The sequence below is a fragment of the Meles meles genome, chromosome X, assembly GCF_922984935.1.
Source record: "Meles meles chromosome X, mMelMel3.1 paternal haplotype, whole genome shotgun sequence".
NCBI classification, from domain to species: Eukaryota; Metazoa; Chordata; class Mammalia; order Carnivora; family Mustelidae; genus Meles; species Meles meles.
Window position 1 is genome coordinate 73951560 of NC_060087.1, and position 22196 is coordinate 73973755.

Below are 22196 nucleotides of genomic sequence, written 5' to 3' on the forward strand. Positions count from 1 at the left end.
AAACTATAGCTTTTTAGGGATCTGACAAGTGATGAGACTTTTATTTTTTTATTTTTTTAAAGATTTTATTTATTTGACAGACAGAGATCACAAGTAGGCAGAGAGGCAGGCAGAGAGAGAGAGGAGGAAGTGGGCTCCCTGCAGAGCAGAGAGCACAGTATGGGACTTGATCCCAGGACCCTGAGATCATGACCTGCGCCAAAGGCAGAGGTTTAACCCGCTGAGCCACCCAGGCGCTCCAAGTGATGAGACTTAGAAGTTTATACTTCTAAAATTATATAATGTATGTATATTTATATGTATACATATATATGTACATTATATAATATATATGTACTATATATTTGCATATATATATTTTCTTATAGTTTAATAAATTTCCCCATCTCTATGGATGTCAACCATGTAGCCATTGTAGTTAACAATGAGTTTTATTTTTTGAAAAATTTTGTTATCTATTTGAGAGAGGGTGAGAGAGCAAACATGAACAGGGGGAGCGGCAGAGGAATAGGGAAAAGCAGCCGCTGAGCCAGGAGCCCAAGCAGGGCTTGATTCCAGGATCCCTGGGATCATGACTGGAGCTGAGGGCAGACACTTAATGGACTGAGCCACCCAGGTACCCCAACAATGACTTTTAGATACATTGACTATATCTACCATAACAACACTGTTGAGTACAGTAACCATTAGCCACATGTGGCTATTTCAATTTAAATGAATTAAAGAAAATGAAAACTTCAGTTGCCCTGATGCAACTAGCCACATTTCAAGTGCTCAATAGTCACATGTCACTTGTGGCTAGCATATTAGCACAATTATAGAACATTATATCATTGCAGAAAATTTTATTGGATAGCACTGTTTTAGAGCATTAAATACGGTGGACAAAAAGTCATGAACCCTAGTAATCTTTGGGGAAAAAGATAATACAGACTAAAAAATCAGCAAGTATATAGCAATTAGCCTTGCAATTTGCCAAAATGTATAGTTATTGCTGACTATTCGCTTACTAAATTATTATTGCCATCATTTTTTGTTAGAAAAGAGGGCAAGAACACAGAATTCGCTGATTTTACAAGGTTTAATATGGGCAAAGGACTATGTCACATTGCTTTGTCAAAAACACAAAAATGAAATAGACATAAGCTCCAACCTCAAAATAATTTATAGAATTATATACTGGTTCTGGCTAGAACCATCATAGTTTGTTAGTAAAGGTAGATGAATTAAGAAGCAGATTTCAAGGGTGCCTGGGTGGCTCAGTGGTTTAAAGCTTCTGCCTTCAGCTTGGGTCATGATCCCACGGTCCTGGGATTGGGGCCTTCATCGGGTTCTATGCTCAGTGGGGAGTCTGCTCCATCCCCGCCCCTCTGCCTGCATCACTGCCTACTTGTGATCTCTGTCTGTCAAATAAATTAAAAAAAAGAAGAAGAAGAAGCAGATTTCATTGTGGGCAGTATGGCCTAATTGGTAGGAGCCTGACATCTGAAGTCAGACTACCTGCTGATATTTAAGCTCTGGTTTCACCATTCCTTGTTATGTGACTTTAGGCAAATTAATCTACCTGTATCTCAGTGTGCCTCATCTTCCAATGAAATAGTGAGAGTAATTCTATCTACCTCATAGTGCTAACATGACATCAAATGAGACAAATCTTGTCAACATACTTAGAGCACTGTTTGGCATTTAGTATTCAATGTATATTATCAAATTTTATTTTATTTTATGATGTTTCATACTCAAGGATCCATATAGAGATACTAATAAGTAGAAACTAATATCATGATCAAGAACTAGCCCGAGAAAGAAGTAACTTCCTTTATATACATTCCTCAGTATAACCCTTATCAGTACCAGAACCAAGGATTTTCCCACCATTAGATGCATATACAGGCATTGGACCCTCTCTCTACAGAGCATTTGTTCTCCTGTCATGGCTGATTTGATCTCCATGAAGATAAAAAAGAGTTAGGGATCTGGTGGGGACTGGAGAGCAATGCCTATTCTAATACCAAAATTGATATGATTTGTGTTTTATTTTAAATCATCTTTGATATTTATGTGTGGATTGTTTAGTCTTTAGTTTGAACTATGAACATTTACATCCCATGTGAAAATATCCATAGACTTTCTTCCATCCCCAATAGGTACATAAGACAATGTTTGTTGTGTGAATGAATTAAAAATAATGATTTATTGGATATAAAAATTTGGGGAGTATTTCTCTTTTTAATTTAATTTAAATTTTTTTCAGTGTTCCAAGATTCATTGTTTATGCACCACACCCAGTGCGCCATGTAATACATGCCATCCTTAATACCCACTTGGGGAGTATTTATAACATAAATGATCATGAGTGATACAGAATGTAATTCAAAAACTGGAAAAGACATTATAAGTTGTAAATAAATATTTTTTGCTTTTGTTTTTGGGTTTTTTTTGGTCAAAAATTAGTTTTGGCATATTTTTACTCCAAGCACATATTCTTTAGTTCTGCCTCACATTCCTTCACCATTGGCTCAGCTGGTAGCATTTGTATCTAATAACTAATATAGGTATAGCAGGAACTTGAAATTGCATTATAATTATTAGGTTTGCAAGACTATTCATCCTTCAGTTATATTACTGCTCCCGAGAGCAAAATAGGTAAAATACCTGACTGGTATAAAAACCTATTTCTTATTTGACATTTAAGTATCTTATTTTGTGTGTGTGTGGGAGAAACTTTTTTTAAGTTTTTATTTTAATTCCAGTTAATTAACATACAGTGTTACATTAGTTTCTTAGATGTAGGTGTACAGTATACTGATTCAACAATTCCATACATCTTGGGATACTCGGTAATATCAGTGTGCCATAGTTTTCTCTGATAACAAATCTGAGAAATTTAAGTAAGAAGCTGTTATTTGGCTGTTTACTGCTATCATCTGATTAGCTCTGTTTTTTGTTTGACTGAGCAGCTGGCAATTAATGCACTGATAGGAAATGGTCACAAGGCCAGTGGCATTAGCATGTGAACATCTGGTATTAAAATTAATCAACACAGAGAAGGTTTTTTATGATAATTCAAATTCACTGAAATTCACTGAAATTAAAATTCACTGAAAAATCACTAGTTGGGTCTTTATTTTAAATTCTACACCTGAAACTAATATTACACCTTATTTTAACTAACTAAAATTTAAATAAAATCTGAAAAAGAAAACAATGCCCTATGGAAAGACAAAGCAATTACTATCTTTTAGAACATAATGCAAAGATGAGTTGAGTGAGAACTGAGGGGTGTGTGTGTGTGTGTGTGTGTGTGTGTGTGTGTGTGTTTGAGCTGGTGGCAGAAGTCCAAGCCCAAACATAATTTGTCCCACAATGCAAACCTTGCATTGTCCCACTTAAATATCCATTTTCTTACTCAAGGGCATTTGCAAGCAATGAGCAGGTATTATGACTGATTCTATTAAGCTGTCAGCCTCTTCCAGAACAAGCTGATCTCGCTGAAGATGTGAAAGGATCCTTTGCCCTAATACAACATAGGTCACGTGTAGATTGAGTCTATAATTTTGGACTGTTTCATGGTTACATGTTCCAGATGCATCCATAATCTATTTTTTTTAATTCATGAAAACCCTGCTATATTCATTTATGTTAACTTTAATAAAACTGTAAATTGGTGATTAAGGAAAGCAGGCTAATTTTTTTATGAAAACTATTTATTTATTTATTTATTTATTTGAGAGAGAGAAAGAGAGAGAGAAAATGAGCAGGAGGAGGGGCAAGGGGAAAGGGAGAGAGAATCAAGAGATTTCCACTAATCATGGAGCCTAATGTGGGGCTTGATCTCAGGACCTCGAGATCATGACCTGAGCCAAAATCAAGTATCAGCCGCTTAACTGGCTGAGCCACCCAGAAGCCCCCACAGACTAATTCTTTGATTTGTAAAGACCCTTATGTTGTCATGTATCCATTATTATTCAGAGATACCAAATTTGGGTATCAAATTATTCCTCAGGAATGGTAATAAGCCAAGTTAACAGCAACAATGAATAAAATTTTCATTTCCCTGTCCCTGATTTTATTATTTAAGTATGTCAAGTTACAATCTGTTCTGTTTCTGCAGAACTCTGGTGACAGTGTGGAAGGAGCACATCAATTAAATTTGAAATATCAAGACAAATGCATGAGTAAAATATCTAGAACTCAGACAAACTTCCAAAAGCCACTCCTCGGTAGTGAAATGCCATTAAATCCTTTAGGAACTCATTAATAGATTAGCATTTGGAAGCATAATTACAGTGAGAGTTGAATTCCAATTAAATAGAAATAAAAAGACAAATTATATAATACATAATCACACTGAGTACTTAATAACAACATAATATAATGTCAGAAGTTACAATTTAACATTGATTGATACATTTGTTAGTAAAAGGCAACTACACACATGTACACACATATATAAGACATGTTTAATATGTATTTATTAGTACTTCATATATTCCATGTATGCGGCCATATTTCCAAGGATGTAAAGAAATATATTGAGATGAAATAAAGGATCTGCATGAAAATGGGCAGAGTTGATACTTTATTGCCAATGAACTAAATCTTAAACCAAACTGACTGTATTAAACTTTGTATAAAACCGAATCTTCTAAGCATTGACCCTATTCTTTATTAAGGTTCAAATGTATTTTCAAATGATTTAATATGACAAATGTCTCCTTTAACCATTTGTGATATATACTTCCCAAAAGGGGCAAAGTATGATAAAGGAGGGGACAGTACATGCTAATTATTAAGATTTTCTGTAATGTTTCTTTCTTTTTAGACATAAGCCTTGAATGATACATATATGCTAGAATCTGAGTTGTTATTACAGGTAGTTTTACTAATTGTAAGGGAAATGGGGATTTGATTGGCTAAGTATGTATCAATTTTGGAAGTGTCTTTCCTTTGCTACTTTGAATCTGGAGAAGACCTATAGTGTTTCAGAAGAGCTACAGCTGCTGTCAGTGGGCCCAAATGAATTACATGAAGTGTAACAGAGTTGTAAAAATCATAAATACTAAATAAAATTAAGTCATCAATGACTAAAAATGATTGAGGTTTTAGAGTTGTAACTTTCCTTTTTAAATGCCCTTATTGATTTGTTGCAAATACTGTTAACCCTGTATTTGGCAAATGATGAGGACATTATCACTTGTGTTCTCATTTATAATGAAGCAGATTAACTTGCTGTGAAATTTTAACTAGGCTGAGACACAACAGTAACAACTTAATGAACCAAAGCACACTTCAGTTAAGTAGCTAAATAGATGCATACTGATTACAGGGATGAAAAATGGATCTGTCTACTTGCGAAGAATAAATTGTTCATAGAATAAATTGTTCATAGAACTATTAATTATTTTAAGAGAAATTAAACATTCCTAGCTCTACACAGATTATATATATATATAATATATATACATATATATTTATGTATATATATATAAAAAAACAGCCACCTAACTCTTAATCAATATAAAGCACTAAAGTTATTTAATACAGTTTACATGGTGAAAAAAGTCTGATCTCTGTGACACCTTAGGAAAACAATAACTGAATTTGGAGGTGCAGGCTACAAAATCTTAAAGCAGAAATATTACTTTATGCAAAATATTACTGTCACTCTAAATCCTGTTTTCAAAGTTAGTTTATTGTTTCACCAAATGTGTTGAAAATGTCAAAGAAGGAGTTTAAGAGTAAGTTATTTGAGTTTATAGTATTTGATCATTTACTAATTTTAAGCATTTGGGAGATCTTCCTTTATAGTATTGTATTTTTTTCTCATTTTCATAACATTTTTCTATTTGTGTAGATGTTGTTTTAATTTTTTTTAACTCAAAATGACTTTTCATTTTTTATTAGGCAGAGTGGACAAGAATAAATATCACTGTCAGTTGGATTCTCTTTTGTGTATGATTCCTGTTTGCCACCATACAGTGATTTTGTTTGTTCTGTTCTATTTTTGCCTGTTAACAGCTATAATTTGTCCCTGTCCATTCATTCAGGTGTCCATGAAATTTAAATGTAGTTCATTGAATTATATATTTTTTCAACAAATTTTCAATGTTACAATTCAAAGACAAATATGGAATGTTCTACACTTTATATACATATTTTGGCATAGAATCATTGAGGCTATACAACAGTGAAAGTCAAAAAATAATTTTGTTAAGTGTCTATACTGCCTAAAGCAATCTATACTTTTAATGCCATTCCAATCAAAATTCCACCAGTATTTTTCAAAGAGCTGGAGCAAATAATCCTAAAATATGTATAGAATCAGAAGAGATCCCGAATTGCTAAAGAAATGTTGAAAAACAAAAATAAAACTGGCGCCATCACATTAAGTGATTTCAAGCTTTACTACAAAGCTGTGATCACCAAGACAGCATGGTACTGGCATAAAAACAGACACATAGAGCAGTGGAACAGAGTAGAGAGCCCAGATATGGACCTTCACCTCTATGGTCAAATAATCTTTGACAAAACAGGAAAAAATATACAGTGGAAAAAAGACAGTCTCTTCAATAAATGGTGTTGGGAAAATTGGACAGGCTATATGTAGAAGAATGAAACTCAACCATTCTCTTATACGGCACACAAAGATAAACTTGAAAAGGATAAAAGATCTCAACGTGAGACAGGAATCCATAAGAATCCTAGAGGAGAACATAGGCAGTAACCTCTTGGATATCAGCCACAGCAACTTCTTTCAAGATATGTCTCCAAAGGCAAAGGAAACAAAAGCAAAAATGAACTTTACGGACTTCATCAAGATCAAAAGTTTCTACACAGCAAAGGAAACAGTCAACAAAACAAAAAGGCAACCCATGGAATGGGAGAAGATATTTGCAAATGACAGTACGGACAAAAGGTTGAAATCCAGGATCTATAAAGAACTCCTCAAACTCAACACACACAAAACAGATAATCAGATCAAAAAATGGTCAGAAGATATGAACAGACATTTCTCCAATGAAGACATACAAATGGCTATCAGACACATGAAAAAATGTTCATCATCACTAGCCATCAGGGAGATTCAAATTAAAACCACATTGAGACACCACATTACACCAGTTAGAATGGCCAAACTTAGCATGACAGGAAACAACATGTGTTGGAGAGGATGTGGAGAAAGGGGAACCTTCTTACACTGTTGGTGGGAATGCAAGTTGGTGCAGCCACTTTGGAGAACTGTGTGGAGATTCTTCAAGAAATTAAAAATAGAGCTTCCCTATGACCCTGCAATTGCACTACTGGGTATTTACTCCAGAGATACAGATATAGTGAAAAGAAGGGTCCCCTGTACCCCAATGTTTATAGCAGCAATGGTCACGGTTGCCAAATTGTGTAAAGAACCAAGATAACCTTCAACAGACAAATGGATAAGGAAGATGTGGTCCATATACACTATGGAGTATTATGCCTCCATCGGAAAGGATGAATACCCAACTTTTGTAGCAACATGGACGGGACTGGAAGAGATTATGCTGAGTGAAATAAGTCAAGCAGAGAGAGTCAATTATCATATGGTTTCACTTATTTGCAGAGCATAACAAATAACATGGAGGGCATGGGGAGATGGGGAGGAGAAGGGAGTTGAGGGAAATTGGAAGGGGAGGTGAACCATGAGAGATCATGGACTCTGAAAAATAATCTGAGGGTTTTGAATGGGCAGGGGGTGGGGGGTAGGGGGAGCCAGGTGGTGGGTATTAAGGAGGGTGTGTATTGAATGGAGCACTGGGTGTGGTGCAAAAACAATGAATACTGTGATGCTGAAAAGAAATAAAAAAATAATAATATTATTATATTCATATTTATATATATTTAATATATATAATATATATATAATTAATATATATATATATAATTTATATATATATATATAAAATCCTTTCATTGGGGTGTGTTTGTGTACATATACTAAAAAGAATATGTTTTTAATCATGACAGTTTAGGTTGAATTTCACAACTAGTGAGCTACTAGTCTTCTCAGAAAGTAAAAGAATGTGGTATAAGGGCTGTATATACTTTGTTGTCTATCCCCATACCATCACTGCAGGATACAAGTGTCATTGTTTACAAAATAATAACTTGATTCTTTTCTTCTGCTTTGCTTATATGTTTCCTTTTATTTTGTGCTGTATATGTAGTGTTACAATTAGATATTTATCTGTGTAGTAAATATAAATGGAATGTATATTTCTCTGTTTTAAGACATTTGTTTCTGAGGTATGACAACAGTTATAGAGCCTTTAAATGTAACATAAATTTATTATAATTATCAGTATTTAATTAGGATATAATACTGCAGCTAATATACTAAAAGTCTTCATTTTGTTAAAATGATCAGATGTTAGTTATATGCTAAATAATAATATAAAACTACATTTATGATTGTATTAGTGTTTTATTGCTGCTATAACAAAATATGACAAATTTACTGGTTTCAAAAATGCAAATATATTTTCCTACAGTTCTGTAAGTTGGGTGTCTAACATAGGTATCACAGAGCTAAAATCAAGGTGTTGGAAGGACTGCATTTCTTTCTGTAATTTCCAGGGATGAATCTATTTCTTTGCTTTTTCACCTTGTGGAAGCCATATACATTTCTTGGCTCATGGTTCCCTTCATCCATCTTCAAAGGCAGAAATGTATCTCTCTGATTATTCTTCTGTAATATCTCCCACTGACTTCCCCTTTCTGCTTCTAAGTGTAATTTTTTAAAAAGATTTTATTTATTTGTTTATTTATTATCAGAGAGAGAGAGAGAGAGCACAAGCACGCAGAGTGGCAAGCAGAGGCAGAGAGAGAAGCAAGCTCCCTGCTGAGCAAGGACCCCCCCCCCCCCCAATGCAGGACTCGATCCCAGGATCCTGGGATCATGACTTGAGCCGAAGGCAGTGTCTCAACTGACTGAGCCATTCAGGCATCCCTCTAAGTGTAATTTATCTATCTCAGGGGACTTACTCGAATCTGAAAAATCCATTTACCATGTCATATAACATATTTACATGTGTTGTAACATATTCACAGGTCTCAGTCTTTAGGATATGGAGTGGATATTTTGGGGGCCACTATTTTGCCTATTACTATTCCACCAGATACAATGATAGACATTGCAAAATGTTAACTTCTACTAGTAAATAATAAGCCTTAACTCTTGTGCTACAACTTCTGTATTTAAACAAACAACAGTTTTCTTCAGGGAATTAATATATTTTAGGCCTCTCATGCAAAATCAATATGAAAATGTACAAGCACATATTTGACAAACTAAATCTTAGTGTTATGATAATTAGAATACTGATGTTGTAATTACAGATAATTAGAACATTTAAGAAATTATGTTTTTAAGATTTTATTTATTTATTTGGCAGATAGAGATCACAAGTAGGCAGAGAGAGAGAGAGAGAGAGAGAGAGAGATGAGGAAGCAGGCTCCCTGCTGAGCAGAGAGCCTGATGTGGGGTTCGATCCCAGTACACTGGGATCATGACCTGAGCTGAAGGCAGAGGCTTAACCCACTGAGCCACCCAGGCGCCCAATTTGAGAAATTATTACAGATGAATTAAATATTTTATAGGATAAACATTATCTGTCCCAGCATGTCTATTACCCTCTCACATTTATTGCATATAGGTATAAACACAGCAATTTGGTTTTTCTAGTGATAAAATTAGTTGAATGATTGTCAGATTTATTCATCAACTTGTGATATATCAACATAATGAATAATTTCAGAGCTTTATAACAATATTCATAATCACAAGTCTGGAGAACTGTCACAGTTAATGTAGAGATATGTAAATGTTTTATTTTTATTCTAATTCATTATTTAAAATTATAAAAATCTAAATGGTACTAAGCAATTGATATTGACAGGTTTTAGTGTTAATTTGAAAAACCTATCATTGTGTCCTGGGACTACCAAAGCATTTTGCTGGCAGAATTTAGCATAAATTCCTAAAGTCTGATAGAGTGCATGTGTATTGTTTCCATAATTTTTATTTGTGCCAAAACACTCAATATGTACCAGATGCCACTATTTGGGAGTTTTATTCCTAGGTTCTCAAATGTTTACTTTTGGAAGATCTTCTTAGAGAGTAAGATCACTCACCAGGCTTTGGCATATACTTTATATAAATATAAGAGTTTACAATAACAATAATCTTCATTGCACACCTATGTTCATAATTCTTCATGAATTTTCTGGAAAGGAAATGGAAACTAGACTTTCTTGAACCTCTTACGTATATCCAGTATGGTACTGAGCCTTTTCACATTCTCTTATTGGCCTCCATAATATCCCATTAATTTTATATGAACAAAAAATGTGCATTTGTCTAAAGATACAAGTTTAAGACCAAGTATCATGAGCATACATGCTTTTGGGATAAGTGAGAGGTCAAAATTTCAAATGTTATGGACTCAACCAACCTGAAAAACTTGGTGAACAGATGAAATTTCCTATTGTGTTTACTTTTGTGTCAGGAACAGATCACAGGGTGTCCTTCTCCTGTCCCCTCTCTGGAGGAGAATCATCATCCTGACAGTCAGATTTCTTCTCACCCCAGCAGCAGTGTGTCCAGCTCTCCCTCTCAGACGGATCAACATTCAGAGAGAATGGGTAAGTATCTCATCTAAAACAAGGAATTAAAAGACATTCTTTAGGGAATTTCTTCATTAGTCAATAGAAGTGGAAGAAAGAAGGTGGAGGAGTTGATGCCTCCTTAATAAAATTGACTTTTTAAAGTGGTCTTTTTTTTTAATTGCTGAAGCAACATGAACAGCAAATGAAACTTGAAGTGTTAGAAGTGTCTTCTCTGGAAGGGTCTTCATTCACTGTGTCACTGGATTCCTTGAGAACAATAATGATCGATCTTTGAAGAGTATATGTTAGTTCAACATATTGGTATTTAAGATTTCATGTGATATAATACATATGCTATATTCACAGCATCTTTGAATAATGAAAGTTAAAATATCTTTTAAACAGTTGATCATTTAAGAGTGATTAAAAAGTAAATCAAATCATAATTTGCTGAGGCACCTGGGTGGCTCAGTGGGTTAAGCCTCTGCCTTCCGCTCAGGTCATGATCTCAGGGTCCTGAGATGGAGCCCTGCATTGGGCTCTCTGCTCAGCAGGGAGCCTGCTTCTCCCTCTCTCTCTGCCTGTCTCTCTGCCTACTTGTGATCGCTCTCTGTCAAATAAGTAAAAAAAAAAAATCTTAAAAAAATACAATTTGCCACAATCTCAATAACTTAGATAAAAATATTTAACATGTTTTTCCTTTTTTTTTATTATCTTGGAAGTCTTACACCATAGACACTATCCCAGAAATACTAAAACAGTATTGTCAGTGATGTGGTATGTTGGAGATTTGAATCTAGCCATAGTTCTGGAACTGAGTAGCTATGAGACCTTGGGTATGTCACTTAAGCATCATGAGTTTCTTTACCTTATATATAGAAATAATTACTGTCATACCTAATACACTGGATTTTTGTGAGATCAAATGAAATAATTAGTGGAAAAACTTTTGAGAAGTTTAAAGTACTCAGGAAATGTGAAGGATAACCACTATTTTTGTCTGTATAGCTTTACCTTGATTGTTTATCATCCCTTGATGTCTGATTTCCTCAGGTATACAGGTATTATCAAGTGCATTCAGTTGTAACAATTCTCATTTTGTATATAATAAGTATGAGCCAAATGAGACAGGTAAAATGTTTATTAATCTTTTGTATCTACACAATCCAATTTCCTAAATATCCATTTTCTTTAGGAAAAAAGATTTCCTTTTTTTTAAGATTCAATTTGTTTATTTGAGAGAGAGAGTGAGAGAGAGAGCATAAGAGGGGAAAAGATCAGAGGGAGAAGCAGACTCCCCATGGAGCTGGGAACCCAATGCGGGACTTGATCCTGGGACTTTGGGATCATGACCTGAGGTGAAGGCAATCGCTTAACCAACTAAGCCACTCAGGAACCCAGGAAAAATGATTTCCCTTCCTCTTTTAGTCTTACTCTGTAGGGACATTTTTTATACGAAATCTAAGTTTTTATAGTTCATAATAGCAGTTGCTTTAAGCCACTCCAAAATTATGTTTTTGTTTGTTTGTTTGTGGGTAGGAGAGGAATTTGAGGGATTAGCAGAGGTGTTAGTTTCTGAATTTGTGCTGGGGAAGGGTGAAGTTTATTTCTGCCTTTTAGAAATTTATCCAAGTTTCATTTAGCCTGTGAATACTATATATTGTTTGTGGCTCATAGTAAGCCCAAAGAGTCTCAAATCTGGCTTCCCATTATAATCACTTGCGGAGTATTTACAAATTTGGATGCCCAGGTTACATGCTCAGAGTCTGATTTACCTAGTCTGGAAGAGAGCCTGGCAGCACTGTTTTGTTTTGATTTTCAGTGTCTCCTCATGAGATTCTAACCTGCAGCCAGAGTTAAGAACCACTGAACTAGAACTTGAGGTTAGTGGCTCTAAGGTAGTAAGTTTAATTCCTGGAAGAGGTGATGGTTTTCTGTCTTTACTTTATTTCGGCTTTTGGACACAGATTACCTGGTTTTAACAAAACTGTGTGCAACTGATTTAAGGGAGTCTGAGCAAGACAAGCAGATATAGTCAGATGACCACTAATGAATCAAGAAACAAGAACACTCATTATTCTGTCAGGATAATCTTTATATTGATGAGGTGTGGGGGAGAGAGATGAGAGAGAGAATTATTTATTAGGGGCTGAGAGCAGAACACATAAGAAAATACACTATATGATAGATATACTGAAAGGGAATGGTATCTTACACTTAGAAGTAAAATCAAATATTTCTAAAGCAATGTAATATCCTAAAAAATTTATTAACCACAGAAAACATTTCTAATTCCACTGGCAGTCATTAAGCTGTCTATACACATTCCCAGGTGTCTAAGCATAATAGTGAAATTGTCTATAAATGAAAAAAAAAGTTTGAGGATTTGGGGGTTAAAATGACCATATTATATTTATAGAGCAATACAATTATTTTAAGATTTCATGTATTTATTTGAGGGTAAGAGACAGAGATAGAGCACAAGCATGGAGGAGAGGGAGAAGAAGGCTCCCCACTGAGTAGGGAGACCGACGTGGAGTTCTATCCCGGGACCCTGGGATCAAGACCTGAACCAAAGGCAGATGCTTAACCAAGTGAACCTAGCAATATAATATTTTAATAAAATATAACAAAAGAGAATTAAATGATAAACTATGAAAATTGTTATGTTTTTCCTCTTTCAATATAAATGTTTTCTGAAGAAGCCTTTATATAATTAATTACCAGAAAGTTACCTTTATCTATTAATTTTGCTCTGTTTATAAAAAAAATATATAAAATGAGTTAAATCTGTAATTATTTTAACTCATTAAATTAAGTGATAAATTCTTTCTAGAAACATTTTGGGAACTAGATTTTAATTATGCAGGTAAATAGCTAATTTGTATATGAATTTTAGAAAAGCAAATATTTAAAATGATTTAAAGAAAATATGTGGGCAATTATATATGCACTGTATATTAATACCACTTTAAAAATTCACATGACTGGGACACCTGGGCGACTCAGTCTGTTAAGCATCTGCTTTCAGCTCAGGCCATGATCTCTGGGTCCTGGTATGGAGACCTGCATCAAGCTCTCTGTTCAGAAGAGAGTCTGAACTCCCTCTCCCTCTGTCTGCCTCTCTGTCTACTCATGCTCTCTCTCTCTCTCTCTCTAGCAAATAAATAAATAAAATATTTAAAAAATAAAAAAAATCACATGATTGAGCAGCTTCTTGATTTTTACATTACATAATCATCAAATCAACATAAATGATTCCACTGTTTCAGAAATGGAGATATACAATTCATGTTAGTTGTTATTGGAGTAAGAGAGCTATTTATATAATATTTTCTACCTTTCTTTTGGGTATTTTGCAAGAAAGTTACTCAGTTTTATGTTTCATTTACAGTTATAATGCCCAACAATAGAGAGGAACTTATTGTTGATCAGGATAATGGACCAACCATCAAAAAATTCCAAAGGGATAATAAAGGTAAAATGATTTTTGCTTATTTGATGTACATATAAATATTAGATAGCAACTGAATTAACATTCCAGTGCTGTATATTGCATCTACATTTCCTAAACAGAATGTATTTATATTGGCTTCAGATAAATTCTTTTAGTAGTAAAAAAAATATGTTTGCCTATAGCTTGTTTATTTAATATTAATAAATTACATATCAGCCTGAAGTTTTTCTGTGCTTGTGATTGGAAACTTCACTTTAAGGCCTTTTATTATGCCTGATCAGAAACATCTGACTCTTAAGTTATTATGTATACACTTTGTTAACTAAGATTAAATGACTCACCATTTGATAGTTACATGTGAAAAAACAAATTGCTGTCATGGAGAAAAGATGTTCCCCCAACAAGCAAAAGAGATTTTTAAAATATATGCTTATCTGGACATTTCAAAGGAAAGCTTAGCAAGTTACTCCAACCAAGTATTTACCTGAGTGTCGATAGATATGATACCAATCTAGCTTTTGATCCACTGAGGTACATGTATCATCTCTGCACAGTGTTCAGTTTTTTCTTAGAATATCTGTTTAAAGAAGGAAAGGAGAGTAAGAATTTCAAAGTCATGTTATCTTGATATAAAAATTGAGTATAATTTTGTTTAAAAGGCTAAAGCATAAGAGAAAAAGAAAACATACTGGCATATGCTATAGGCTATACATTATGTCTTTCATTGTGAATTAAACAGGAACTCTAAGCTAAAAAGCATAAGCTAACATATAATTTATCAGATAACCAAATGGCCTGTTTGTACTTCACCATAAGACATATTTTTCTATCTCTATTAGTCACGATGTATAGAAAAAAAGACTTCGTGATCTGAAGAGTTAATGGAGAAATTTTTAATTCTTCTGTAGACTGAACTTCTTCCTAATTACATAGATTAGCATTTTAGTTAGAATTTAGAATAATGTATGATTTTAATTTCTATTGATCCATGGTTGGTTTCCTTGACACATGTTTAGTCATTTCTTATCCAAACGCTAAAAAACTATATCCTCTGGGTTAGATTACTTGCAAGAATAGAAGAAGCCAGTTTTAATATATTAAAATACCCAAGCTCTTATACAGGTAATGGAATTCTAGTTAAATTTGAAATTTCAACCCAGCAACAATTTGTTCCTGAGACCTCTTTACCACAAAGTCATGACTATTTGAAGGACAGTGTGGTAGTAAAACAACTTTTCTAGAAAAATCTCCAGCTGCACATGATATATGTGATTCTATTAGAACTGCAAAACCCATAAGTCAAAATGGCATTTAGGGCTGTCCTGTGTGCTGCAATGCTCAAGTACACAGTACTGTGTCTTATGAAAAATAAGCTGGTTGGGGCACCTGGGTGGCTCAGTGGGTTAAGCTTCTGCCGTCAGCTCAGGTCATGATCTCAGGGTCCTGGGATCAAGCCCTGCATCAGTATCTCTGCTCAGCAGGGAGCCTGCTTCTCCCCCTCTCTCTCTGCCTACCTCTCTGCTTACTTGTGATCTTTATAAAAATAAATAAAATCTTAAAAAATAAGCTGGAGGGACGCCTGGGTGGCTCAGTTGGTTAAGCAGCTGCCTTCGGCTCAGGTCATGATCCTAACATCCTGGGATCGAGTCCCATATCGGGCTCCTTGCTTGGCAGGGAGCCTGCTTCTCCCTCTGCCTCTACCTACCTCTCTGTCTACTTGTGATCTTTCTCTCTCTGTCTCTCTCTCTGACAAATGGATAAATAAAATCTTTAAAAAAATAAGCTGGAGTGCTAGTACAGATGTACAGTAACTGATTTTCATAAAATACACAATAGTATGTACTGGTATTTCTGAATCTCTTGCTGTGAGAATGGCAGTTTTACTCATTTCAATCAAATAGATTGGTCACGCATTCTAATGAGGGCGTTGATAGGAGTGGCATATTAAACTGTACCTAGGTAATAGTGGAAAACTTTCCTTTAAATGAGATATTTGACGTCAAATTCTACCAGTTATATATGTGATATTAAGATAAAATATATTTTCTTCAATAAATCCAAGTTATTAAAAGGAAATGAAGTTAAAGTAGAAGTCTCAACATTATCAAATATGACAAGTAAGCAGTTAATACACCTGTGGCAAACCTATGTTTTCACATCTGTTTTGAGTAATATCATCATTATTTTAAAAATGATTTATAGCTCTGGAAATTATAAAATGCCAACTTTGCTATTATGTGGAAACTTTAGAAAAATGAAGAATTACCATTCAAGTAAGACTGGGTGATAGAGCAATACATGCCTCTATAATTTACATTTCACCCTGAATTTTCATATGCAGACATTTCCACCTCTGTATAGTCTGGGATTTCCTGGCAGTGATGTCCATTTACACTCTATACAGAATGACTTACCAAATTGGTATTTTAGTTTTGACTCAAGTATTTTTTTATTTGCTTTTTTTAATTAAATTTATTTATTTTTTTCAGCATAACAGTATTCATTGTTTTTGCACAACACCCAGTGCTCCATGCAATATATGCCCTCCCTATTACCCACCACCTGCTTCCCCCAACCTCCCACCCCTGACCCTTCAAAACCCTCAGGTTGTTTTTCAGAGTCCACAGTCTCTTATGTTTTGCCTCCCCTTCCAATTTTTGTTTGTTTGTTTGTTTAATTAATTAATTTATTTTTTTAGCGTAACAGTATTCATTGTTTTTGCACAACACCCAGAGCTCCATGCAATACGTGCCCTCCTTATTACCCACCACATGTTCCCCCAACCTCCCACCCCCACCGCTTCAAAACCCTCAGGTTGTTTTTCAGAGTCCATAGTCTCTTATGGTTCGCCTCCCCTTCCAATTGCTTTTTTTATAAACATATAATGTATTTTTATCCCCAGGGGTACAGGTCTGTGAATCGCCAGGTTTACACACTTCACAGCACTCACCATAGCACAAACCCTCCCCAATGTCCATAACCCCCTCCCCCTCTCCCAATCCCACCTCCCCCCAGCAACCCCCAGATTGTTTTGTGAGATTAAGAGTCATTTATGGTTTGTCTCCCTCCCAATCCCATCTTGTTTCATTTATTCTTCTCCTATCCCCCTAACCCCCCATGTTGCATCTCCATGTCCTCATATCAGGGAGATCATATGATAGTTGTCTTTCTCCGATTGACTTATTTCACTAAGCATGATACCCTCTAGTTCCATCCATGTTGACGCAAATGGCAAGATTTCATTTCTTTTGATGGCTGCATAGTATTCCATTGTGTATATATACCACACCTTCTTCATCCATTCATCTGTTGATGGACATCTAGGTACTTTCCATAGCTTGGCTATTGTAGACATTGCTGCTATAAACATTCGGGTACACGTGCCCCTTCGGATCACTGCGTATGTATCTTTAGGGTAAATACCCAGTAGTGCAATTGCTGGGTCATAGGGTAGCTCTATTTTCAACATTTTGAGGAACCTCCATGCTGTTTTCCAGAGTGGTTGCACCAGCTTGCATTCCCAACAACAGTGTAGGAGGGTTCCCCTTTCTCCGCATCCTCGCTAGCATCTGTCATTTTCTGACTTGTTAATTTTAACCATTCTGACTGGTGTGAGGTGATATCTCATTGTGGTTTTGATTTGTATTTCCCTGATGCTGAGTGACGTGGAGCACTTTTTCATGTGTCTGTTGGCCATCTGGATGTCTTCTTTGCAGAAATGTCTGTTCATGTCCTCTGCCCATTTCTTGATTGGATTGTTTGTTCTTTGGGTGTTGAGTTTGCTAAGTTCCTTATACATTTTGGACACTAGCCCTTTATCTGATATGTCGTTTGCAAATATCTTCTCCCATTCTGTCAGTTGTCTTTTGGTTTTGTTAACTGTTTCCTTTGCTGTGCAAAAGCTTTTGATGTTGATGAAATCCCAATAGTTCATTTTTGCCCTTGCTTCCCTTGCCTTTGCCGACGTTCCTAGGAAGATGTTGCTACGGCTGAGGTCGAAGAGGTTGCTGCCTGCATTCTCCTCAAGGATTTTGATGGATTCCTTTCTCACATTGAGGTCCTTCATCCATTTGGAGTCTATTTTAGTGTGTGGTGTAAGGAAGTGGTCCAATTTCATTTTTCTGCATGTGGCTGTCCAATTTTCCCAGCACCATTTATTGAAGAGGCTGTCTTTTTTCCATTGGACATTCTTTCCTGCTTTGTCGAAGATTAGTTGACCGTAGAGTTGAGGGTCTATTTCTGGGCTCTCTATTCTGTTCCATTGATCTATGTGTCTGTTTTTGTGCCAGTACCATGCTGTCTTGATGACAACAACTTTGTAATAGAGCTTGAAGTCTGGAATTGTAATGCCACCCACTTTGGCTTTCTTTTTCAATATTCCTTTGGCTATTCGAGGTCTTTTCTGGTTCCATATAAATTTGAGGATTATCTGGTTCCATATAAATTTGAGGATTATTTGTTCCATTTCTTTGAAAAAAATGGATAATATTTTGATAGGGATTGCATTAAATGTGTAGATTGCTTTAGGTAACATAGACATTTTCACAATATTTATTCTTCCAATCCAGGAGCATGGAACATTTTTCCATTTCTTTGTGTCTTCCTCAATTTCTTTCATGAGTACTTTATAGTTTTCTGCGTATAGATTCTTAGTCTCTTTGGTTAGGTTTATTCCTAGGTATCTTATAGTTTTGGGTGCAATTGTAAATGGGATTGAATCCTTAATTTCTCTTTCTTCTGTCTTGTTTTTGGTGTACAGAAATGCATCTGATTTCTGTGCATTGATTTTATATCCTGACACTTTGCTGAATTCCTGTACAAGGTCTAGCAGGTTTGGAGTGGTGTCTTTTCAGTTTTCCACATAAAGTATCATATCATCTGTGAAGAGTGATAATTTGACTTCTTCTTTGCCGATTTGGATGCCATTAATTTCTTTTTGTTGTCTGATTGCTGAGGCTAGGACTTCTAATACTATGTTGAATAGCAGTGGTGACAATGGACATCCCTGCCGTGTTCCTGACCTTAGCAGAAAAGCTTTCAGTTTTTCTCCATTGAGAATGATATTTGTGGTGGGTTTTTCATAGATGGCTTTGATAATATTGAGGTATGTGCCCTCTATCCCTACACTTTGAAGAGTTTTGATCAGGAAGGGATGCTGTACTTTGTCAAATGCTTTTTCAGCATCTATGGAGAGTATCATGGTTCTTGTTCTTTCTTTTATTAATGTGTTGTATCCCATTGATTGATTTGCGGATGTTGAACCAACCTTGCAGCCCTGGAATAAATCCCACTTGATCATGGTGAATAATCCTTTTAATGTACTGTTGAATCCTATTGGCTAGTATTTTGGCGAGAATTTTTGCGTCTGTGTTCATCAAGGATATTGGTCTGTAGTTCTCTTTTTTGGTGGGATCCTTGTCTGGTTTTGGGATCAAGGTGATGCTGGCCTCATAAAATGAGTTTGGAAGTTTTCCTTCCATTTCTATTTTTTGGAACAGTTTCAGGAGAATAGGAATGAGTTCTTCTTTAAATGTTTGGTAGAATTCCCCTGGGAAGCTGTCTGGCCCTGGGCTTTTGTTTGTTTGGAGATTTTTGATGACTGTTTCAATCTCTTTACTGGTTATGGGCCTGTTCAGGTTTTCTATTTCTTCCTGGTTCAGTTGTGGTAGTTTATATGTCTCTAGGAATGCATCCATTTCTTCCCGATTGTCAAATTTGTTGGCGTAGAGTTGCTCATAGTATGTTCTTATAATTGTCTGTATTTCTTTGGTGTTAGTTGTGATATCTCCTCTTTCATTCATGATTTTATTTATTTGGGTCCTTTCTCTTTTCTTTTTGATGAGTCTGGCCAGGGGTTTATCAATCTTATTGATTCTTTCAAAGAACCAGCTCCTAGTTTCATTGATTTTTTCTATTTTTTTTTTTTGGATTCTATTTCATTGATTTTTGCTCTGATCTTTATGATTTCTCTTCTCCTGCTGGGTTTAGAGTTTCTTTCTTCTTCTTTCTCCAGCTCCTTTACGTGTAGGGTTAGGTTGTGTACTTGAGACCTTTCTTTTTCTTGAGAAAGGCTTGTACTGCTATATATTTTCCTCTCAGGACTGCCTTTGCTGTGTCCCACAGATTTTGAACTGTTGTGTTTTCATTATCATTTGTTTCCATGAATTTTTTCAATTCTTCTTTAATTTCCTGGTTGAGCCATTCATTTTTTAGAAGGATGCTATTTAGTCTCCATGTATTTGGGTTCTTTCCAGCTTTCCTCTTGTGATTGAGTTCTAGCTTCAGAGCATTGTGGTCTGAAAATATGCAGGGAATGATCCCAATCTTTTGATACCGGTTGAGACCTGATTTGTGACCCAGGATGTGATCTATTCTGGAGAAGGTTCCATGTGCACTAGAGAAGAATGTGTATTCTGTTGCTTTGGGATGAAATGTTCTGAATATATCTGTGATGTCCATCTGGTCCAGTGTGTCATTTAAGGCCTTTATTTCCTTGTTGATCTTTTGCTTGTTGATCTGTCCATTTCAGTGAGGGGAGTGTTAAAGTATCCTACTATTATTGTATTATTATTGATGTGTTTCTTTGATTTTGTTATTAATTGGTTTCTATAGTTGGCTGCTCCCACGTTAGGGGCATAGATATTTAAAATTTTTAGATCTTCTTGTTGGACAGACCCTTTGAATAGGATATAGTGTCCTTCCTCATCTCTTATTATAGTCTTTGGCTTAAAATCTAATTGATCTGATATAAGGATTGCCACCCCAGCTTTCTTCTGATGCCCATTAGCATGGTACATTGTTTTCCACCCCCTCACTTTAAATGTGGAGGTGTCTTCGCTTCTAAAATGAGTTTCTTGTAGGCAACATACTGATGGGTTTTGTTTTTTTATCCATTCTGATACCCTGTTCTTTTGATTGGGGCATTTAGCCCATTAACATTCAGGGTAACTATTTAGAGATATGAATTTAGTGCCATTATTAGCCTGTAAGGTGACTGTTCCTGTATATTGTCTCTGTACCTTTCTGATCTACTAGTTTTAGGCTCTCTCTTTGCTTAGAGGACCCCTTTCAATATTTCCTGTAGAGCTGGTTTGGTGTTTGCAAATTCTTTCAGTTTTTGTTTGTCCTGGAAGCTTTTTATCTCTCCTTCTATTTTCAATGATAGCCTAGCTGGATAGCGTATTCTTGGCTGCATGTTTTTCTCATTTAGTGCTCTGAATATATCATGCCAGCTCTTTCTGGCCTGCCAGGTCTCTGTGGATAAGTCTGCTGCCAATCTAATATTTTTACCATTGTATGTTACAGACTTCTTTTCCCGGGCTGCTTTCAGGATTTTCTCTTTGTCACTAAGACTTGTAAATTTTACTATTATGTGACGGGGTGTCGACCTATTCTTGTTGACTTTGAGGGGGGTTCTCTGCATCTCCTGGATTTTGATGCTTGTTCCCTTTGCCATATTAGGGAAATTCTCTCCAATAATTCTCTCCAATAGACCTTCTGCTCCCCTCTCTGTTTCTTCTTCTTCTGGAATCCCAATTATTCTAATGTTGTTTCATCTTATGGTCTCACTTATCTCTCGAATTCTCCCCTCATGGTCCAGTAGCTGTTTGTCCCTCTTTTGTTCGGCTTCTTTATTCTCTGTCATTTGGTCTTCTGTATCACTAATTCTTTCTTCTGCCTCATTTATCCTAGCAGTGAGAGCCTCCATTTTTTATTGCACCTCATTAATAGCTTTTTGATTTCAACTTGGTTAGATTTTAGTTCTTTAATTTCTCCAGAAAGGGCTTTAATATCTCCAGAGAGGGTTTCTCTAATATCTTCCATGCCTTTTTCGAGCCCAGCTAGAATGTTCAGAATCGTCATTCTGAACTCTTGATCTGACATATTACCAATGTCTGTGTTGATTAGGTCCCTAGCCTTCGGTACTGTCTCTTGTTCTTTTGTTTGTGGTGATTTTTTCCGCCTTGTCATTTTGTCCAGATAAGAGGATATGAAGTAGCAAATAAAATACTAAAAGGGTGGCAAAGACCCCAGAAAAATGCGCTGTAACTAAATGAGAAGAGACCCCAAATTGTGGGGGGGAGAAAGGGGATAAAAA

The 22196-nt window shown here is 35.6% G+C and overlaps 1 protein-coding gene across 1 annotated transcript in view; it reads left to right on the forward strand.

Annotated features, from left to right (window-relative positions):
• The window catches only part of DACH2 (dachshund family transcription factor 2), a 777815-nt gene that overhangs the window by 729273 nt on the left and 26346 nt on the right, over positions 1–22196 (forward strand). Inside the window, exons 7-8 of the mRNA XM_045994791.1 lie at positions 10542–10677; positions 14036–14119. Coding sequence (XP_045850747.1) covers positions 10542–10677; positions 14036–14119 — 220 coding nt within the window. The remainder of the gene's footprint in view (positions 1–10541; positions 10678–14035; positions 14120–22196) is intronic.